General features: G+C 39.4%; 2 protein-coding genes and 1 long non-coding RNA gene across 4 annotated transcripts in view; 1 reads left to right on the top strand and 2 right to left on the bottom strand.

Moving 5' to 3' along the window:
- Positions 1-850: 850 nt before the first annotated feature.
- LOC139138260 (uncharacterized) lies at positions 851-6,890 on the bottom strand. Its single transcript, XR_011553568.1, has 2 exons — positions 6,624-6,890; positions 851-2,844 (listed from the first exon to the last, which is right to left on the bottom strand). It is a non-coding gene; the product is annotated as an uncharacterized lncRNA (long non-coding RNA).
- Positions 6,891-13,216: 6,326 nt separating this feature from the next.
- LOC139138259 (uncharacterized) lies at positions 13,217-19,470 on the bottom strand. The gene is made up of 4 exons (XM_070706567.1): positions 18,972-19,470; positions 17,647-17,979; positions 16,520-16,681; positions 13,217-16,191 (listed from the first exon to the last, which is right to left on the bottom strand). Exons 2-4 carry the CDS (start codon positions 17,966-17,968, stop codon positions 15,359-15,361), a joined length of 1,317 nt encoding a protein of 438 aa, XP_070562668.1. The 5' UTR covers positions 17,969-17,979; positions 18,972-19,470; the 3' UTR covers positions 13,217-15,358.
- Positions 19,471-22,378: 2,908 nt separating this feature from the next.
- LOC139138261 (HEAT repeat-containing protein 1-like) overlaps positions 22,379-23,630 on the top strand; it is a 64,017-nt gene continuing 62,765 nt past the window's right edge. The window contains exon 1 of one of the 2 annotated variants that reach the window (XM_070706568.1): positions 22,379-22,504. The gene's annotated coding sequence lies outside the window, so the exon portion shown is untranslated. Of the gene's footprint in view, positions 22,505-22,538; positions 22,676-23,630 lie in introns of those variants that run through there. The other variant, XM_070706569.1, reaches the window with a different exon arrangement.

The raw sequence follows: 23,630 nt of genomic DNA, 5'->3' as shown, positions 1-23,630 counted from the left end.
ATTTCTTGCAAACATACTTTTGTGTCTCTCCGTTGGTTGAATTCTCGCACTGTTAGTGATCGGTTTTCGATAGCGCGCAACAGACAATTATTGCATCGTATACCTTGCAGTCATTAAGTAATACAATGTGATATTGGGAACTGTATGCCACTCGCTTTAGATGTCATGTTGCTGATCCGGTTTTCAAGTAATACAACAGAGGTACTGCCGACTTTTAATCGTAAGTAGTCTCCTTTTTGCCGCCACAAGTAGGCCTATCAAATGTTATTAAAAAGAGGAATTCTACCATCGATTCAAACTATTATTTATAGAATGTAATCGCCGTCTCATAGCTAATTATACTCGATAATAGACATGTATGTATGTATGTATGTATGTATGTATGTATGTATGTATGTATGTATGTATGTATGTATGTATGTATGTATGTATGTATGTATGTATGTATGTATGTATGTATGTATGTATGTATGTATGTATGTATGTATGTATGTATGTATGTATGTATGTATGTATGTATGTATGTATGTATGTATGTATGTAGTATGTATGTATGTATGTATGTATGTATGTATGTATGTATGTATGTATGTATGTATGTATGTATGTATGTATGTATGTATGTATGGATGGATGGATGGATGGATGGATGGATGGATGGATGGATGGATGGATGGATGGATGGATGGATGGATGGATGGATGGATGGATGGATGGATGGATGGATGGATGGATGGATAATGGATGGATGGATGTATGCATGCATGCGCGCATATATGTTTGCGTGCGTGCGTGCGTATGTATGTATGTATGGATGGATGGATGGATCAAATAGTCACGGGAAAATGAGCAAGTAGCGAAATACATTTACTTCCAATTCACCTAACAAATTCAATCTTCAACAAATATACAGTCAAACCATTATTTAATCGTTAGAACCCCTTCCCACCACACATACATTTTGCATTAATATACAAAAAAAGCTGTCCGATGTTTTCTATTGAGTTGTTGGCCAACATTTAGCGCTGCCACAAAGCTTTTTTTGACCATAGACCCTCGAGAAAAACTTCTCGAGCGTCGTTGTTTTGACCAACCCTGGCCTTGCTGGCCGATTATGTTCAACGGTGTCGAATAGGACAATATCCCTAAAACGCGCGTTATTCACACAACCCATAATACCAATCGATACAAAAAACCTACATGATTTGCGCCCTTCCAACTGGGGTCAACTATCGATTTCCACTGAATTTTTCCGTCCTTTTCCTCCCCACCCAAAAAATAAAATCTTGATATAAAAAAGAAACAAACAAACATTGTTGAAATCATGGATAGGTAAGAAGGGGGTAATAAAACTAACCAGCTTGGAGAAACTTTCAATATTTGTATTTATGCGTCTATGGATAAAATTCGTGTCATGTCATTCTATTTCCGGAATTCGAAACGATCCTGCTTTCGTCATTTGACGAATGGTTACACTTTTGACCTTGAATCATCTCTGTAACAACTTAAACTGCTATTATTTTAAAAAGAAACTATGGAACAACGGACGGAAAGAAAGAACAACGCAATGCCGGCTAAAGTAAATACAACAAAACGTGTTTCAAGTCAGAACAATGCACATGCATGACAATGATTTTCTGACACTCCAATAGGAACAATTGCGTCCACAGGACTTGTAATTCTACGACTGAAAACTTCATTTGATCACCATGCTTGTATAGGACGTCGTTAAGTCAGCAAACGTTTTCTCTGATTACATACTGATCCTTTAACGATTTTTATTAAATATATATTTACATTTGCAGGGCGAGGTACGGACAAATAGTAATGATATCATTTCCAAGGTACTCGCTGGATCATTCGTGCTAAACATAATTTGAAGACACCTTGTTTTCAAATGCCCCATTTGTCAATAGTTTGATCGGCTCCATGATTAAGAAACGTCCGCAAAAAATAATTGCTTGAAGGTGTCTGAATTTAACTGGCTTCCACTCAGTTGTCTTTTATTCATAATATATTCCATGCACCATGGCAACACAGAACAGAGAATGACTAGAATATGTTGCACAGGCGAAGTTATCTGTCTCTGCGTCCCAAATTGCTCGGCTGGCCATCTGCATACCTTGCCCGCGCTGCGAGCCGATGTACACGTTGACTACAATTTTGTAGCGGTGAAAGTTCAATTCCTTGATCCTTGTTTTGATGACATCGGTCAGATTCTGTACCATGATGGCAGATGAGGTCGGATCGTAACGAACATCTTTCAGTTCGGTGTCCAGAATATTTTGTGTTAATTTCTTTACTTTGTCTGCACTGAACTTTTTCCCATCGTCTGGCTTCAAACGGTACGTATTCTCGAATTTGACCTCCATCCTCGGCGGTATTCGGCCATGGTCGGAAGTACCGGCAATCGAGGGTCGTCCAAGGTATGATACCCGTCGACCGAGCCCAACTGCGATGGACATAGTGCGGGATAGTTTCCGCCATCGGTGGGCTGGACCTGGCCCCGGCTGGTATGTCTGCCCCGAGCCCGAACTGACCGACGTTTTTCTCGAAGTCACCGACATCTTACGGGTGGGTTGGTTATCCAAGTTTTGGAGGTTTCTCTCGCTCAGCGTCGCCATGTTAGAACTCAACAGGTGGTTCCTCTATCAAGCATATCACGGAACACAGGATTATGCACAGATGTCTATTCGTTGCGCTACAGCTGAAACCAGTACACGACCTGTTGTGTACCCTACACTATTCAGATAAACAGCTTACAAGGTACGCTGCAGTTCGACTCCAGGCATTTCTTCGTAGCAACAACCTTTACAGTTCACGCACTCCACACCAGTCTTTGCCCTGGGAACGATAAACATGAACACGGTTGTCAAGATGCACATCCTCGAGTACGTGGTTCCAAGTGAAGGGTTATAACTGAGTGCCACATCAGAAAAAAACGAAAGGGTCACTCATCAAAGCCACAGCATGACACTGTGAACTGAGATCTTTGCTTTCTTACCTGCATGTTGTACGGCCCTGGTGATATCAAAAGAACTTGTGTACAATATTATAGAACAACTTTAGTAAACAATATAGATATGTAAACATACTGTTTGTTTAATGTAGACACAGTGACCTTACGATGGCATCAAATTAAATCAAGCAATAATTTTTAATTTTTGAAGTCAGCGTACATACAAAGAAAAAGTTCAGAGTGGGCACAGTGGGCACAGGGACTGTGGAGTGGGTAAGGTCGAGAAGCAACCGATGCATTTCTTTGCTGTCTAGCGTCACCTTGCATGAAGTGTTTGTTCTGTTAGTGACAAATTATCTATCAGTGCCAGCCTCACCTTCAACCTGACCCCGCCAACCGTGATATGCAGGGTTGTTATGCTGTAAAATACTGATGGATATCACTGCTGACACTATGCTTCTTAAAGTCGCCTCTAAATTGCCCCAGTATTTTGCATGATAAAGTAGTGGTCTTCAAAATCGTGGCCTGCAATTTGACGTCACACGCCCTGCTGTTCTATTGTGATTCATGCTGGGAAAGTCACCTGAAGAACGCTCAGCTAGGCTTTTTCGGTCGAATTCAAAAACCGCCTGAAATCCAAATGTCCTTCGGATCTACAGCGACTTGATTTGTTGTTGTCCTATTCTTGACTGGAAATTTTAATCGTGTCGCGAATACATAGAGACAAAACTGGGTCTTACTATACTACCTCACGGTGTTGATAAACCTGTTTCAGCTTGTCGACAGGTACACTTAGTCTAGCTTTCTTAACTTGCCCTGAGGGTATAAAGCATTTCACGAAGCGCTTTGTCATGTTTCACCTCGTAACTTCACAAAACGTGCGCGTCACAAGTCATCTTTTTGCCTCGCAATGTTCGTTCGTCAACTGAAGTTTTCCAAGCTTTAGGAGAGGGCAGACACTAATGCATTTATGTAAAAGAATCGATATTGCGGTAGTCATATACTAACGAAATCTAGGGGAGAGATGTCGTATTCATGCTTGTCGTAGTCAAAAAAACAAAGAAGTGAGATCAACGTCCAAACTTGAAGGTTCACTAAATCCGTAGGTTGGAAAAACCGATCAACTACACAATTATACTTTTACACATCAACGTATAAACCTCGTTCACAGCGCCCTTACAGGACTGACAACAGAACTCCAAGCTCAGCACATGCGCCACATTCGGGTCGAATGTGGGTCATCACCGTCGATGCCTGTAATCTCAGAAAACTACAGTCAAATCATTTTCTGAAAATTAGTGGTCTTCCTGTAAATTTTTCAAGGGCCTACAAGTGTAAAATGCGTTATAATCCCCGCGTTATGGTAAATGTTGAGTTGACACTGTCATCGCTTACGAACTGAATTCAGGTCCGCAGTTTCAAAGTTCAGTTTTCAGCGTTCTTTCAGTGCGTGTCCAGTTTTGTGAAAGCATTTCATTATTTAGAAAAAAAACAATAAAATACAGGGACTCTTGCCTCTTGATTTTGAAGTCTTTGATAGCCATCCCACCATTTCAGCAATGTGTACATACAGATTAACTCGGAATCAATGGATCAGCCTTGGCTGACGTCATTTGCCAGGCACTGTCTATCCATGCATGAGACCGACATAACAAAGTCCACGGTTAATTTGTTCAGTTCACTTAAAGTGGACAAAATCTGGCTCAGCGCACAAAGAGGGTGTTTAAAATTAAATTACCGGAGCCTTGCTCGACGGAGAAGCGTTGTCATTTATCTCCCAGTCCCATACCATTCAATTTGGAGAATACAGCGCAGCTTCTCAAATAATTGTGACTGGCATTTCATATGATCCTTAATTTTCTAAATTTAGCCGGCCTGTTCAACTGTTCGACCTAAGTACCTAGGGGGGTCTGGTTTTCAGGAATCTATTTATGTAGGTTTGTATATTGGTAGAAATACAGGTAGGTCTTTGCAATGTGTATATCTATCCAGGACTGAATTGGAGTTAATATAATGTGAAAAGTGCGTCTTACACCTTGTTGATCATCGCAAAGTTACCTTACGGTGAAATTTACAGCACGGTCCCTCCTCCTTGTTTACAGACACCGAAGACAGTGTCGTCTACCACCGACACTTCTCACAGCAATGGAATCAAAAACGGTAACTTCAAAATACCCGCTTTTAACATTTTCATAACTTCAGCCCGTGATACATGTACAACTTTGTCTCCTTCGTGGTTCATTAGACCGTGAACGAAACTTCTTTCAACACGTCGCCGAGAGTTCTCTCAGCTCGTAAATTTATGGAAGGGTACAGGTGAACACAGCAAACGACATTCCCTCGCAACAACACCACCACCCAAGGCGCACATTGTGACCACTGACGTCAATTTGTCATCAGCCAATCAACATTTAGAAAGCTACCAATTCCGACCGTAATTGCAGAAACTGAGCTCAAAAGTAAAATAAACATCAACGACGCTATGTTCTCTTGGTCTGGACTCGGGTAAACATTTTATCAGTTCGTCTCGTACAGGATATGTTGCAAGGACGACCCTTTACACGTTAGCAAACAAACCCCCACTTCGAAAGAACACACATTAGGACCGGACGTTTGTCAATTCTATACCTGAATGCCTGTTGCATTCACTCGCAAGTATGGCCTGTTTGATTTTCTCTAGAGTGGCCTTTTTGACTTACTAACTCTAAAAGTGCAAAGTTTATGACTTGCTGTGGGTTTTTCACAACACGCCACAGGTGAAACATAACAAAGCGGTGTAACATTTCACTTTTAGGTGAGTGGCACGGGTTGTCATGGCAACCGACGCGTCAGATTACAACGACACCATTACCTTTGCACAAACTCTGAGATCGGCATGGTCGACAAGTGGCAAAGAAAAGAGAAAAATCGTTGGGTTTTTAATGACGACAGCAACAAGACGTGAAAACGTGCGATGTAAAGCTGTCGAGAAAGGAAAAAAGTAGTTTTCAAGTTTAGAGTCGATCTTGTCCGTTCTTCGATTGCAAAATTCTCATGTTTAGCTCGAAAACAGGAAGGTAACATAGACCGAATAATTAAAGGAACATCTGTTTCTTTATGACTTTGGTATAACTTCATGGACGTGTGGTAGGTCCATGTAATAAGTTATGGCCCAATTAGGGAGCCCAGCTCTTTTATTTTTAGGGACATACAATAAAACCTGTTCATCTACATCCGGACGACAATACCATATCCTGTAGACTTCTGGACAGGTTTTGACATTGCAGTGACGGATGTAAGCGATTTTCGACCTTTAGTACGCGTTCGTTGAACAGCATCGAGTGTTTTGCGTTTAAGTAGTAAAACGCCCGAGTGGACTCGTTTTAACTCCAATATCGATTGCTGCGGGATTAGGCGGATTTGTGTTATTCGGCCTTCTAAAGTCACTACCTGTTGAAGTCTTCAAACAAAAGAGGGTGCTCCGCTAACCTGTTTACTTTTTAATGATCGATATATCCACATGTAGAATTAGTAGGTCGCCAAATACTCGTGATCTGGTACAAACACAAACACAGTGACCTCAATACGTCGGAAAACCCACGGACAGCATATTACAAACGTATTTGAAAAAAAAACCTTACAAATCAATCTTCATAAGATTTTCCACCGGTTAATCGTGGCTTACCTGGGCTATGTGACTGCTTCTGTGTCAAGCCGACGGAATCCAATGCAGTGCGTTGTCTCTCATTGGAGGCAAGCTTGCGAACCTCAGTGGTCGGATCAGTGTCTGCAGTGCGTGGACTCCCACTGGTCAACAGAGGGTGGAGGACAACGATATGCCTGCCTATTCGAATTTGAATGGTTGCTAAGATGCTTTCAGCGAACTTTGAACTCGCTGGAGCCGCCAACAAACACAGAAAAAGTCCCCGATGCGTTGATGCGTGTAGACTAGCTACAAACAACCATGTCACGCTATAAATCTTGGAGGATTTTCTGTAGCAAATAAACTTTAACGGAATAAATAGATTTACAGATGTTTGACCATGAAACATTGGAATCATATCTTTTTGCTGAGTGCCTTTGCTTGTGTCCAAAATCGTTTAATTTCAACCCTAAAAACCCTCTAAAAATAGCCATTTCTTGATCGCTCCTTGCTTTAAAAATACATTTACCTGAGGTTGAACTTTTTCACAGCCAAATAGAGATATAAAATCGCCAAAGGTCGGCTATTAACTTAGATATGAAATACGTCGAGAGTGGAACCCATTCCGCGGCAAGTCATTCAGCTGTATCCTAGCAAAGTTAAATGTGTGTATTAGTTCTTGAATTGGTGTACGTTCTGACGCTGTATCTTTCTTAATGTTGATGTATATTTTACAATTAAAGCCGACTTCTGGAATTCGATTGGTTTGATTGATATATAAGCTTGTGCAACCCATTGTATTTTCAAGCACCACTGGGATACAAGGAATGTGTTAATATCACGGCAACATGTATGCGGTAAATATACCATTTGTTGTGGTAAACAGAAGCGTTGATTTGCAAGAGAGCAACCTTCTTGCATTCAATTATCATGCCTCCAGTAGATGAAAAAGAATAAGTTTTTCAGTCAGTCATTTAAAAGTCATCTGTTTCAGGGGCAGACTGCCATTCGATTTTGATCGGAAATGTTTCAACATGAAAATATTTTATCCTAGTGTATTTTAACAAATTGAACTCTAGGGGGAAATTGAAAGCTTTCGTCAACTGTCGTCAAGCTATGATAAAATATCCCGTCGACTAGTTCCCCCTTTTCCCATCAGAAAACATTCTTCCACTCACCCCACTACAAAGACTCCCTGCAGCTCTCTCTTTGGCAGCATGCTTTTGCCCTTTCCATGATAATCAACTTGAAACTCCCGAAAACAATCGAATAGTACGCCATGCGCACCTCTAGGATTTTGCAAGTTACCTGCTGAGCTAGAGAATAGAATAACCCCGCCCGCTGATGAGAAAAGGCAAACAAGCCTGTTCATGCGATAAGAACACTGCCCGCCCGTCAGCCAAGAAATCGATCGTAAACCGCTGTTTTCTTGAAAAGCTGAAATGGCTGTCCCTTCTGTTTGCTTACCTGTCCACCTGTTCTAAATTTTAAGTGACAATAATTTACGACAGCCATTCATGCAGACAACGGCTTCGGTGTGACGATTAAAGCAGCGATTCAGCATCATGTGCTTTGTCGTACAGACGTTTCAGGTAGAACACGCTTCGGGTACACACATTCGGACTCTTAAATCGTTTTACAACCACTTTCTGATAGATTGCCTGTTGGGGCTCATTTTAAGACTCTTGAAGTAACAACTATTTTGACCGTCTTAGTTTTTTGAAAATCGAAAAATTTATCCCCCATACTATAGAGTTACTAACACAGGGATGGCGGCCATTTTGAACTTCAAATATTTGATCTATCAAACTTTGCACCGTGACCCCTTATTTTTATTCTTGATTTGATAATAAAATGGTTTAAAATTTTTTTGAAGAAAGTTTCAGAAAACGTGTAAGTCCTTTCGAGGCGTTTACTACCTTAAATCGAATCCAGTGAGCTTCCGAGTAAGAAAATTGGGAATCCATCACTTAAACTGAAGACAAATCCTCCCTGAGTCACACACCTTGAATAAACTTAAAGTTTAATCTTTCGTTCAAACTTCCTCAACGAAAAATTTAATCATTGTCTTACACAATAAGTATGAAAACCAGGGGCCGCTGTACAAACTTTTGGACAAAAATGCAAATATTTATTGAATCAGCCAGTATATCCTATGTAACTCGATATGAAGAATTAGATTTCTGATTATCACGAAAACAAGACGTTAAAAATTCTATCTATTCCAGAGGTTTCAATTCCTCACAAGCAGAGTAGAAACGAATTCTAACAAAATGAGTTTCCAAAAATTAGGGGTGCATTCTACCCTAATTTAATACATTTTGAGTAATTTTACCTACCTGAGCTTAGCACGTATGTTACTATACTCATCCGTGTACATGGAGTTATGCTGTTCGATTTGTGCTGTACCAGAAGGTTTACGAAAAAACTCTCTCTGTCTTACGAACACACCTAAGGCCGAACAAAAAAATTATGCTGTTCCGATGACCCGACCTACCATATTTTTTACCTGCCGACCCTAAACTTTTTAAACATGGAAGTAAAAAAAAAGAAAGGAAAAACTCGTAAAATCACGCGTTCTTTACTTTGCATTTAATTTTGCCTGAACGAGGATGTCTTTTATGTTTTTTCCTCTCATATGTATGATACATTTTTCTGGAAATGTTGTGGCCATTATTTGACCGCCCTGAAGCCCTGAAAAATGTATATTTAAAAATAAAAATATTTTGGAAAAAAAAATTCTTGTCGACTACCTACCCTATTTTTGAAAACCATGTTATCGGAACAACACAATTTATTTTTTTTTCGCCTAACATCGTTGTTGCCCTAGATTCGTGCGGTTAAGGTAGAATGCGCCTTGGGGACAGACATTCGGACTCTCAAAATTTTCAAATACTTTTCCTGTCCACTGCTGTTGCAGACTGATTTTAAAGCTCTCGGAGCAAGAACAATGTTCGCTATCTTCGTATTTTGAAACTCGAAAATTTTATTTTTACCCATAGAGTTAATACAGGAACGGCGGCCACTTTGAACGTAAAATATCGTAGATGGTACCAGGTAATTTATTTCTCCAGTTCCAAACTTTGTACGGTGACCCCCGAATATTATTCTTGAATTGGTAATTATTGAAAGCTTCATTTGGGAAAGTTGAACAAAAGTTAAAGCCTTGCACTTAGGAGGCGCCTACTAAACTGAATGTAAACCCAGATAGCTTCAATTTTCGATGTTTTACAAGTTCTCAGCATCATATGAGGAAGTTTTAGTATCGCTTGGAAGCAAATGTAAAGCCTGCATGATTATTGCCAGCAGGACAGTTCAGAAAAATGAATTCGAAAGTAAAACAATTAATTTGATGATCCCTAGTTTGAGTTTTTTGCAAAACCTCCATGATGATGCGATAATACAATAAATCGGATTATCCCGACAGGTTACATGGATTACTGGCTTTGAAACGACTTAACCTAGGATGTATACAAGTCAACATGATACAGACGTATATTTCAATTCGTTTCGGATCTAGGACAAGGATAATATTTCGGTCCTTTGGCGAGAGTCAACCACCTACTACCGATTGAAACCCTTACTATGTCGTCTGCCAATTTTTATAGCCACAGTCCACAATCACAGGTTTCACAGTACTTCTTGTTGGTCGGACTTCGGTTAGTTTAATACATGATGTTATTCCTGTTTTTAAAGTTAAATAAAGTCTTTCAAGTTGTTTTAAGAAACAAGTAGTCGAAAACCTGTACTTAAAACATACAATTACTCCTTATATTTATTGATTGTAAGTACTGGTGTGTATAGTGCAAAACATTCGACAAAAGGGCGCCCTCAACATTTATTATTTACACTAACCTTCAAGACGAGTGCAGTATTGCAGTAATTTGAATCAGTTCAACATTGGACGGCTAAATTTTCATTGCATTGGTACCAATCCACCCACCCATCCAACCATATATTCATCACTCCGTCAATTTATAGCGTTGTTGCCCGTTCCAGTCTCAGGCATACACTGGCTGTCGACCAATCTCTATGTGTATGTCAGTGCCTTTATCTGTAAGTTGAAGGAACTATAGACTGGAAGAGGGCACTCTCTACGTTCCCCCTCTTACAGGGGAGCGTAGGGAGCGTCCTCGAGCGACGGATCTTTCAACGAACTATAGAATGATGTACTCTCAAAATGCACATGACGAGTGGAATTCATTGCATTGAGTGGGAGGGTGTTAGCTCCGTTTCAATCATTGCGAGTCAATTGGTACAGACTATTTGCCTTGGTTACGCCATTGAAACCATGTACATTCGTCATACCATAGACCCTATAGGGATGATCTTAGTGTGATACGTTCAATGATAATCTTGAGGACATAATATAGTCATCCTCAATCCCCTTTCAGATTTTGTTCTTGAACGTTTGTCTTCAAAAGCTAAGTAAATTTCTTACAATCCATTTCAGCAATTCATTGTGTTGTCGGGGAATTAGAAAAAAAATTCGTCATTTGGTTCACAGACTTCGTTTGGGGGGGGGGGGGGGGTGATATTGGGTTGATGTCAAAAATGTCCCGTTAGCTATGCATTTATTTTACTTATCCACATTTTCTTAATACTGCCACGAATATTACCGTGATTTCACTTGGTCGTGTACCGAAGGGCAGCGTTTATTTATTTATTTATTTATTTATATATTTATTTATTCACAATGAAGGATTTCCCATTTACAAGCCCAAATGGGAAGATGACCCAATAAGCTTTTAATCTTCCATTGGTTCTTTAAACAATCACAGCAAAATATAAAAAGGATAATTAAATCTATAAAAACTGTAAGGACTAAAAATAATACAAATGCTTTATCACGTGAGATTAATTGCAGTGCCTCTTTTAAGACAGTGTTATAACTTCCACGGACTGTCAGCCCGTAGAGGAGGCTGGACAGGGGAGACTGAAAAGCCAACTGGAGTCGTTGTGTCTGATTACCGACATTAAAATTCAGAAACTCGAACCCTTTCCCTCGTGGTCACGGCCAAGGCCTTTATCGATAAGACTTCGAGTGACATCGGTTAACTCTATTACACGACTGATTGCATTACTTAAAACTTATTAACTGTAGTGAACTCGTGCGTATAAACTGCCTGTCAATACTGAGTATTTACCCTGCAAAGTTGCATCCCCTGAAATAAGCAAGTGAAGGAGGAATGTGCAAACATCACCACTTTGAGATAACCATTGTTGACACTTGGAAATAACATTACTAAAATGGACTACAAATAAAAATAACTGCGGGGTAATAATATTCCAACTCTATCCGCATTCGACAATCAGGTAACCACAAAAACAAGGGGAGAGAGACAAACTCGTCGTTAGTGGCGCTGTATATTTGACCCTTCCTCCGGCGCAAAAGAAGAAATATTATGTATTTCTTTGAAAATTATATATTACAGGTAACAGTGAGTAGATGAAAAATGCGATGATAAAAATGAATGTTACCGCTTTACTTTTAGAGATGCATTGTTTAGAAATAAGTATGAACCTGATAAAACATTGTCATTGTCGTTGCCGTAGTCATTTTCTGTGACTGTTAATTTCCTAACTGTTCCTATACAAATGATTTTTCAGTTTATGAAGAAACAAGTGGATTGCTGACCAAGCAACGAAGATGAATTATGATACAGTCATCAAAACGCTATCTGGAAAAACCGCTGAGTCAGCATTTATTGTAGGTTTTTATGCCAAGAAACAATCTTAACAATTGATCTTGAAATCCGGCATAGTGACACCTTACATGCGAGTTAATGGCATTGGCTACCGCTGCACAACCCATGTGTGGTCACTTGCTTGAAATGTTCATTCTGGGGCATTAAATATTCAAGCATTACTCCGGGCCTAGCAAATGGCCTTGAAACTGCTAATTTTCAAATTTATGGTGGTGGATGATCTCATGATCATTTGCTGTGGCTGAACAACCAGATTAATTATATCACTTCAGAAGTGAAAAATTATTTTGATAAAAAAGGTTGATTGAGTTCATATTAGTGCATCATTTCCTCAAAGTGACTGAGAGAGACAGGAACAAAGACAGTGTGTGATACTGGAAGTTGAAATAAAGAGAATCTATAGCAGATTCAGTGGCACAATTTCAACCATACTGATGCTAACGGCATGAAATAATGAATTCAAACACACCATGCAGGGGATAGGGTGGAGAATGTGGAAGATGTGGGGAGAGGCAGGGGGAAATCACACTGAAGTTTGTAAATCTCTTGTAGTCTCATCACTTTTTGTATGGCTTGAAGCTCCATAAGCTGTATCTGTTGGCTATTTTTCCAGAACTTTTGTTTTGTGGTTTCCCTACACTTTCTGCATTGAATCCATAAACTGTTATTTAATGCCAAGTACTTAGCATATCAACACAACCTACATGATTATTATCTCCATTGTTATTGTTGAAAATTGTATTAAAGTCCGGACCAGAATTCATTTGTAAACAATAAACAATGATCACTACACACATACAAGCTGTGTTTACAAAAAGAAAAATGAAATTTCAGCATGACGAACAGATTAGGGTCAGACACGGTAGTTGATATACAGTAAGTCACGTAAGACAAAAACTGCAAAATATCATAGTTTGAGTTTATCTTAAAACAGTAGCCAATCATAGTGACTGTTTATTGTTCAAAATGATGTGAAAATTACCTGCATCTCTCCCTACTTGAGTGTCACTGGTGACACTTGATACAGGATTCTAGATTACAATAGACAAACCAACCAGTCACCTAACTGTTGTCTCTATATTTGTCAGTGTGTGTGTGACAGCTGTGTGACTGTTTTCTCTCTTCCTTTCTTCACGTCAGCTCTCATTTGTATTTGCCTTGCTAGGGCATAAGCATATATGCTATCAATTTTTTGTAACTACATAGAAACTTTGCCATCATATCACTACAGTCACAACACAGTCACACTATCCATGCCATAAAAAATTACAATTTTTTCTGAAATTTATTCCATCAATTCACTAGAGACATTAATAAGCTCATGGACATGGGGTAAGTCTACGGTTTCAAAATAATGAATGGCTGTACAGAAAAAAAGGAAAGGAACATTTTGCTTTTTTTACTTATTCCTCTTCTTTCCTAACCCTTTCAGGTGTGACTTCCTGCTAACTTACAAGAGCAACCCCTATATACAGGGGTTTAGGCCTGAGAGGGTTCAATTCACAATAAAAATATCTGTCAATCACTTTAAGTGACAGGCATGAAATATAACTTGGGCCAGCATTTCATCTAGCAGTATTCCTATCGGTAAAAAATGTTTAACAAACCTTATCCCCAAGTACTGTACATCAATATTGTAAAAACATGGCAACCCATGGAAGATATTATTCTTTTCAGAGAAAATAGTCTTTTCTGATAAATAGACGTGCTTAAAAATATTCCAAAAATATATTTTCTTGAGTTTCTTTGAAATGATAAAATCCAATTATTTTAAGTACTGGACAGAATGTTTTCCCTGAAGGATATAGAGTTACATTATTTTTTGTTCTACCAACAATATCTGGTCAATTCATTAGTCACAGAGAATTGTGCGTCACAAAGTGTTTCATGATTACGTGGCTTATTGTAGACATGGAGTGAAGATGAACAAACATCCTAGCTAAAGCTACATATCATGTTGCTTGAATTCACTATGCTCCCATTGTGTGTGCTTTTCAAAATATTCCTCCTATTTTCTGAATTAGCGACATCAATGCAATGTACTGTCATCTAGCAATGTATGATGGGTAATTACACAGACATGGAAACATACGTGTATTTACATCGTAAAAACTACAAAACTCACATAAATGGAGAAGTATTTATACACTTTAAAAAAACTGTGGCATGTTATGCTTGTTTCATTCAAAATAAAAAAAAATTTGCGCTAAAAGTATGCTGTATACGTACCTTCTCTGATAATGAAAATTGTATTGAAATTCTCAAATTTTTGAATCACTTGATTAGATTTGATATGATAAAGATAATTTCCAATGTTCTTGGACTTTGAGTCTTTGAAGTTGTTTGAAATTAAGGCAAGGATGAAGCAGCAAAGAAGTTGAGTACTGTGCGTGTCACTGTGCGTTACAAAATGTAAATCTACCTGTGAAATAAAGTATCGTACAATGATGTACCATTGATTGGTTAAGAATTCTTTTCTCCATAAAGTATTCTGTCAAATTGTTGATGGCAAAACGTTTAACCAATTCACCACTGAATTTATGTAAATTTCTCTTCTATTTATTGTTGAAGATGGAGCTCTACAAAGGACGGTGGGTGTGATAGGATTATGGTAGATATCAAAATGGAACTTGCAAAATGCCTTTCATTTTCTGGCCGTCTTTGATGCTGGCAACCATTTTGGCTGTCAATAAACCCTGTTACATAAATGTACCCTGGTTGAATTGAAATGTGTGTACAATTGACACTTGGCAGCAACCTTTGCTCAAGGTTTCGTGAAAATGGCACAGCAGTACATTGGCATGGTCCCCTCATTGCAAAATCCCTCAGACATGCCAGTTTTCCAGTTCCCCCCTCTGAATCAAGGCCATCTCAATGACCAGCCTCAGGATAGCTGGAATGGAAAATGAACAGCTCTTGTTTTCTGTGTCCATCTCAACATCCACAAATGAGATGTTCTTAAGATCTTGAAGGATGGCTCTGAGGCTGACCCCTTTGTACTTTTCATGCAGTTTGCAGTCAGCGATTTCTTGTTTATCCTTGCCACGTTTGATGTATTCCAACAGCATGTTAACAGCCACTGGATGGCTTGGTCTTTAGTTCGTCCAGCAGAAGAAGCTGTTTTTCCAAGGTTTCATGTTCAGGTTTATACCCAAAGATGGCAAGCCATTCTTCCACTGAAGTGTGCTTCCAATAATCAAGGAATGCTTCCAGAGTGAAGTTCCATTCCCTGATAAAATTTGCCGCCTGAGATATGGCATACGGATGGCATCCGGTGACTTCCCATATGTTCTGCAGTTCTTGTTTTTCCGTTTCATTGATGGTGCTGGAAAACTTGATGGCATCGCTGAAGTATTTGTGTGCGTTTTCTTGGGTGAGGCCGGTTACAACTTCATAAACATGCACGTCGGTTGGCAAGTGCTTTGGAAGAACTTGGGCCGAGTAAAGAACATGGCGACGCTGTCCGTTCATGCCCGGGGTCAGTTCGTTGATAAGTCGCTGCATTTCTTTAAAGTCTGTATTTGAGAGGGAGTCAACATCAACGAAGATGACTAGCCACTCATCCTGGTTCGACAGATACTCCCATGCGTATCTGATGGCGCTCTCAAAGTACGCATAATTTTGGTTACTCTGTATGGACAAGACTTCGTGTTCTGCAGTGGCGATGTACCCAGCCATAGTGATGATGTCTGCCCTATTGGTCAGCCAGAACACACCTCCGGGATACTTGCCTCGATTGTCGTGAACAAACGTCTTCATCAGGCTTTTTTTCCCTCTACCCTGAATGCCCTTCAACATGCACAGGTCGTTTTTCTCCACGCACTCTTCAATTTTCTGTAAGTGAACATCCTGGCCATAGAATTGCTTGTATTTTGCAGGAACATTGAAGAACATGTTTGAAGCTATGAACACACAGAAAAAAAGAAAGACAGAATCATAAATCAATGAACTAATTTTATGTATTACTCATATGATTAAGTGTCACCAAACATAAATATTCATACAATTACTAACTAAATTCGTTCAGAAATATTAAATCTGTATGCAGGTATGTAGTAGATTCATAAGATCTAAATACTTGCTCACAATAATACAACATGGCTTCCTTGTACCGATATTCATAATTAAGATCCATGAGAATTTTCTGCTGAAATCACAACTCATGTGTTTTCACAAGCTGATTATTCTCATCTGAGAATTATTCAACGCATTTTGTAACAATCATCTCACCTGTCTTTTGAGAACTGACTCTGGTTTTGAAAAATGCCACCACAGAGTACGTTGAAGTCAAAATCATCAAAAGTAACCAAACTCCAAGTAATGCGTGGAGAGGTGTCAATGAGTAGCTACCAGAGTATTTTCTCCTATGGAAGAACTCTGTGAAGCTATTTCCTGGAGATAAAATGTGAGAACGAGAGAAAAACTCTTACAGTAACTCCTGTACCAAAAATAAAACAAATTCACAAAATATACCAAGGTTTGGTGTGTGTATTGCTTTGTTATTTTGAGCATTCATTGATAGATTTTATTTTATATGAAAAGTACTCTTTAAGTTCTTGAAACATTCTGAAATACTGGTCAACTGTGCACAGCCTTTAACTCTGCTTGCAGCAAGACAAGATTCATGTCAACATTCAGTAAATAATTTTACGGTCTGCATCAAAAAATCAAGTATAAAAATCCAAATGCACAACTATCATTATGCATGGCTGAAGATATGCAACTTTTGTAATGAAACCTTTTGGGCAGTGCCTTTCATATAGATAAGGGTAATAGAAAAGCTGGTATGAATAGGAAAAATCCATTTTGTCTGGAGGTCACATACAAAGTCACATGTTCACTTTCAGCAAGGGTAATTTGTGACACTGTTTCAGTTGTACAGTATGGTCATAATTTTGTACACTAAATGACTCAATACAAGTATTCCATGGTTTATTGATATCATGAAAAGGTTAAAAAAGCAACTTTGTCCCTTAAAATGAGGGGTAGATGGAATAATTCCTCAATTCTTGTCATTTCGAAACAATACACTCCATGTAATGTGACCTTCCAGTTTCAGTGATTTTTTTTTGTAAAATAACTTTACTTTTCAAAACACTAAATTTTATCAATTATAATTATTCTATATTTCAATGTGTTTGATGGTATGGCAGAAACATTTCTTTCAGAAAATCATCTTGCAGTCTAAAGTTGTATTTGGCTAAAGATAAAACAAGTACTTCTGGTGATAAAGTGCTAATTTACTTATGGCCGATTGGTGAGTTCATGTGTGGAAAGGCACTGCGGTGCTGTAAGGCGGGACAGAATCTACCAGCTACACCTGGCATGCTACATTGTGGAACTCAATAGTTCTGTACCTCTTCTCAGTCTTTTCCATGGACATTGACGGAGTCTCTCAGCCAGTGAATCTTTGTGAATGATGTGAAGAACTTCAGCGAGATAACCTGCATCTTCCATTGAAATTGCCCCCCTGTGCTCCAGTTCGGCAAACAGGTCATAGAAAGTGGTAATTCTTTCATTGGCAGCACAACCGACGACGCCAGCCACCAGGAACTTCACCTCATCCAGAAGACAGCAATCTGTTTCGCTTTGCGTTCGGGTCAACTCTTCAACGATTTTGACCAACTCTGCCTTAAAGGATGTTTCTGTTCCGTCAATCTCATCTTCACTGTCACTCATATTTTTTTCTGCTGAAGAATGAGATTGAGAAGCATTCTCAGAACACCGTGTGTACAAACTTAAAGTGAATGAAGGTTGCTTTTTTGTTGTTGTCAGAGAACAAGTATTGAGAGTACGTATATATAATTCATTCAATGCATTATCATGGCAAAATCAGATCCTGGATATGTGATCATTTTTGCTGCTTTTCAGATATTGATGTAGTCTCCTTGGAGACAGCAAACGGATTCTAAGCTTGAAGGGGTTTAGGTTTATGGTCAGCTTTTAGGTTAGCATATGTAGCAGGTCCTATCAAAATGTGAGAAGGTCAAGACGGCCCCAAAGGAAGTCTTTCTGGTCTATCACAGAGCTTGAAATTCATACTAGGACATGTTCATAGGGTTTCCATAACATATAATATTGCTACGGAAATACATAACTACAGTACATGCCAGTAGGGTCAATGTCTCAGTTTGATGGTAAAGACTGTTGACAGTATACTCTCACTGCATTCTAGACCCAGCATCTGAAAATAATTTATTGATATATATATCTCTGATATTAAAATTACTGTGCCTGCAGGGCGAGCCAAAAACAGCAAGTGAATTATGCAATTCATGGCTGGTATGATGCACTTTGTGCAATTATGAGCCTGTGTCTTAATTCAAAAAATACACTGAACCCCCATTGAGCATTGCAAAAACATAATGAACCCCATTATCAAAGTCAAGGGTAACACGCCTCCATGGATCCATCCCAGGCTGAAGAAGCTGATCAGTCCCTTAATAGTCTATAAAAATCATCTTTACAGTAAATCTATGTTTTCATGGGCACCCTAAAATGAATGTTCAATTTGCAATCATAGACCCTTTAGGGTCTGTTATGCAATGTACCGGATGTTGTGTCTCACTGGTTTTAACAATTGATGTACTAAGCTAATTTTTTCACCCAACTTGACCTGATGATGACTGGTTTGACCTTGGCAGGCTAAAGGTTCAATTACATAAATTATTTAAAAACCTACCTGCTAGTACAGTTACTGTAACGGAAAATGGTAGCCAAATGGCAACACTGCAACAGCTTTCATGCACTGTCGATTATGTGCTGTCTCCAGTAAAGTCTGGTGAGCACATCCGGTTTCCACGAGGTATAGACGCGAGGTGTCGAGTCAGTCACACTGGCTTCATACTTGGTGTGTCTTCTTTACCCTTCGTATTATGCTGATTTGACTTTTCCAAATCTTCTGTGCGACACGGTAAATCTTTAGTGTTCAATCATGGTCCGTCGAAAGTCGAAACGATGAGCAAAAATTCATGCTCGGAGAAGTTTGTAGCCAGGAGTTTGTAGCCCTGGGTTTGTAGTTTGTTGACGATGACAACTTACTTTGTAAAAAAGTAGGTCAGAGGTTGCTGTCAAGGGTCACAATTTATTTGGGAACCTTCAGACTCACGTGTGACAGTTTTCGGACAGACTAATGAATTCGCCCAAAGCCATTTCATAAATGACGAGCACTACCAAATCTTATTACCATACCTTTCGAAACTTTATTATGTTTATCCTCAAACTGTACGACGGAAGCAGTGTCAAAGTTGCCAATTTTTGACTCCATGTTGAGACACTGTGCACTGCACAAATCCACTGCGCAAAGTTGTGCGCATTCTTAGACAATGGTTCGTCGATTGTAATAGTAGGGGTGGTCATTCTGTACGAATTACCGTTGACAATCAAAATTAAGAGTCATCATATGGAATAAAATCACATTTTTTCCTCGATAAAAAGTATATGGTGCATTCAATGGTGGCTAAAAGATTTACTTAAGTCACTTTTGCTAAAATTTCTAACATTTTTTATCAAAGATCTATAGAGTTACTTTTGTCCCTCCGTTTTTCTTCTTTACATGCCCTTAGTTTTTACGATTTCCTGATCCCAGATCAAATTTCCCGATCATGTTATTTCTCCAGTTTGAAGAATATTACATGACTCAAAGCCGTTTTTATCCCCCCCTAAAACTTCGAATGCCCCGGTATGTTTTCACGCATCTGAACTTCACCATGGCACATTACGCGGACATGGCCGACGTAACTATTCTGCATGCAGCTATGTAGCTGTGGGTCCATAGCTGTGGTGTTTTCGGACGGGATTCCTGCCTTTTACGGGCTGGTTTTGACTTTTACGATTTTAACCCCGCCGTTAAAATCGAAAAAAGTCAAAACCAGCCCGTAAAAGACAGGAATCCCGTCCGAAAACACCACAGCTATGGACCCACAGCTAGCAGCTATGCAGCCACAATATTATGCCATGCATAGATCTTAGTTTTAAATTTATCAAAAACAACATATGAAAAAAAAAAGATTAGGCCTTATGCAACTTATCAAAACGGCATGCACACCGTAAACAGAAGTAACTCGACGACATCTCAAGAAATAACACTATCGTGCATGTTGTGTGTATGTTTTGCTGGTACGTCTTCACCGTTATGGTGTGTGAAACTTGTGCACGCCACGGCTTCCGGAGTCCAGAGATACACTCGCGCATTGCGTTTGTACAGCGTCTGGTTCCTCCCCCAGCAGGAGCTTCGTCCAGTGTTTGTTGAAGTATGGAGGCAATTATCTCAGTTGTGACTCCTTCTCTGCTACCTCCATGGTAGAAGTATGCATCTTTGAGTTTTGTAATTTTTGCCTTACCACACTCCCTGGGTGTGTTGTTGAGCAATAAAGTAAAGTTTAGGCCTATATTGTTAAAATAAAGTAATCGGACTGCTATCTCAGTATTATCGGACGTCGTATTTTGAATGTGATTGGGGCTAAATAAGCTTATCGATAATTTGAAACTTCAAACCTTAACCCCCGATTTTCAATAAACTGCAAAATAATGATAAAAATACAAATTTGCGATATATCTTAGAGCAGGTTAAATCATGCATGTTGCAAACAGTTTGTTTTTTCAAAGCAATATACTCATCAAAGATGACAAGGAAACCCCATCATCCTACATACATATTTCAAAAAGCTGAGACTCCAAAGTCTAGTTTACGCGAAGGATGAAGTGGGTGTATATTTGGAGTAAAAAACCTAAATTTGGTATTAATGATAAAAATTAATTTAAGTAAAAATTTTGACGCTATTTCCTAAAAAGTAATATTTCACTTGAAAGAAGAGTATATTTATAAAAAAAGCTTTATTTTACACAACCGTACAAAGCTAACGAGGTAAAACAAATGTTCAGAAGCCTGAATTTTATCAGCAGTGCGTATGAAATGTCTCACGCGCTCAGGCTGTCGTCTGCGACTTTACTGTTAGGGATTCTTCTGGTTTTGTTCAGTGCAACTTTGTGTCCTTTCTGTTACCTTAACAAGTACATGGATAGCAATGACGGCGACTTCAAATGACAGCAGTCTCCCTTGTTTTCTGGTCACTCGCATCGTATAGCAGTCTTTGCAGCGTTTGCTGCGCTAAACCGATGGGGGTTTGTCCGAAGTTTTCCGTGTTTGCACAAATAGCGTTGATCGCGATTTCGGATTTGTTACTAAATATAGCTGCACGCGCGCGACTTTCGGACAAATATGCTGAATTCGGACAAACTTTGTTGTTGTATGCGCGGCTGCTGTTGCAGCTTGTAGTCTCAGTCATCAATTCATACGAATAATTGTGACGCTAAATAGCCAAACACTCGCAGGTTTTATTTTCGTCGTTTATGCGGAAAATGCGGAGAAATGTTTATTTAGGTAATGAAGAGAACACTGACGTCATTTGCGATCAGCGCTATTTCAAACCTACTTACCCTAATGCTCCGTCGTTTTTTTTGTAATGTTAGAAATATTTGTTGTGGAAGGCAAAAAATAAAACGTTTTATGTGTTTGTTATCTATGCTTGAGTATTCATATTAATGTACTTGATTATATTAAAAAATGGTTGTGTGTGCAAGAAATCTGATTTTGGAATTTCACCGAAATGTTGATTCCACGATACATGCTAGTCTATGATGAAACTATAAATAAATTTTTATCAATACAAAAATAGGTAAATCTGTGTATTTATGTTCTCTTGTACTTAATTAAATTAGGGTGGTTACAAATGGATGTGTGTGCAAGAAATCGGACTTTTGAATTTCACTGAAATGTTGATTTACCATACTTAGTAGTCTATGAGAGAAGCAATGCTTGTCTGGTCAAGTAATCAGCGAAACGTTATTAGTCTCACGCATGAATAATGCTGATTCGAAATTTCATGATAGGTAATTGAGGAGAGTCAAAATTGCTAAAACGAAAAACTGTCAAGTTAATCATGTGTAATTCAAAGTGTATATCAAGGTCAAATCACAATATTCCACCCCCGGGATTTCCACCTTTGCAGTTTCAGCAAAAATGATTGCGATGTCTCCGTAGCGCCCCCACCGCATAGTCGTATCAACTTCCGATCTGTCGAAATGGTTGACGGGAAATGATGTTTAGGGGTAACACGTGCGTGTGGTGTGTGGCCGGCCTGTGCATGTACATTTAATACTGGCAGGGAAAACTCCAGAACAGCGTACAAATAAAATCGACCAAGTAGTCAAACTGTAAGTAACCGTATTGTTCATGGTCACCTAAGTACATTTCTCTGTCAAGTTAAACATGTGAATTATGAGCATCCAACCGTCTACATGACCAACATAATGAGCGACGGCCGGTGTACACAACAACAACTTCCATGCTCTGTTCCGCTCTGCTCATTCAAAGATCTTTTACAGGTACATCCATGATATAGCCCCATTAGACTGCATACTTGTACTTGTTTTGCTGTGGAAATTTGTAGGAATGAACCAGTCACCACTGCCCAGTCTCGCCTGACAGGTAGCCCTGCGTTCGATGCTGTGTGTTCCGCTACAGCTAATCGCCCCGCTTACCACATGTGAGTGGGGCGATTAGCTGTAGCGGAACACACAGCATCGTACGCAGGGCTAGCCTGACAGGCTGCTAATGCTCGCTTTCTCTGCTCGCGAAATGAGCCGCTCCTGACTTCACTGTGGGTAGAGATTCAAGCATGGGGGTCGGACGCCTGGTTTTGCCGTCCGACCCAAATACCCAGGCGAAACCTCGAGCTAACCTACTGACTGTACTGCATGCTGCAGCTAGGGGGTTGGTTGCTGCGGATCCGTACCCTACCCAGGGTTTGCTCTGGCTACTCAAGCTGATTAGCCTTTTTGGCTAATACAGTGTGAACACAAGTAGCCAGATTTTTCTTTTGAGAGGTGAGGTCAAGGGTCACACATTCATCTCGAAGGTCAAAGGTGATATCATTAAATACTCAAGAGTAATGATAACAAGTATTTCAGGTCTGCCACTTTCTCATCATCATATGTATCCTCAGTGCTGCTTTAATAGTTCAATAAAAAGAATGCTTCGTATCAAAACTCATGCATGACTATTGAACACCACTTGAACTTTCAAACGTCATCCAAAGAAATTGTGAAGTACAAAAAAATACAGAAAAGAGTAACATCCTCAAGATCTTCATGAACGTGGCATGGCATGCCATGATCACACTGATATTGATACACGTCCGTGCATGGCCAAAAGACAGCAAAACTCAGTAACAATTTCCAAGCTAAGGGACCGTCTCAGATTGTCGCAGAAGTTCAAAAAGCGAAATTCATTCGTTTAGGGGGGAGGGGGTTTGACCTCCATTCAATTAGTGAACTTCAC

Source organism: Ptychodera flava, chromosome 8 (genome assembly GCF_041260155.1).
Source record: "Ptychodera flava strain L36383 chromosome 8, AS_Pfla_20210202, whole genome shotgun sequence".
Lineage (NCBI taxonomy): Eukaryota > Metazoa > Hemichordata > Enteropneusta > Ptychoderidae > Ptychodera > Ptychodera flava.
This window is presented reverse-complemented; position numbering and strand designations above follow the sequence as displayed.

What these genes read in the sequence shown, in the direction of transcription:
- LOC139138259 (XM_070706567.1), bottom strand. Translation starts at nt 17,968, where the DNA reads ATGAGTGACAGTGAAGATGAGATTGACGGAACAGAAACATCCTTTAAG. An exon ending in ATGGAAAAGACTGAGAAGAG is followed by an intron (nt 16,682 to 17,646) that starts GTACAGAACTAT and finishes TTTTATCTCCAG; the next exon opens with GAAATAGCTTCACAGAGTTC. An exon ending in AGTCAGTTCTCAAAAGACAG is followed by an intron (nt 16,192 to 16,519) that starts GTGAGATGATTG and finishes GTGTGTTCATAG; the next exon opens with CTTCAAACATGTTCTTCAAT.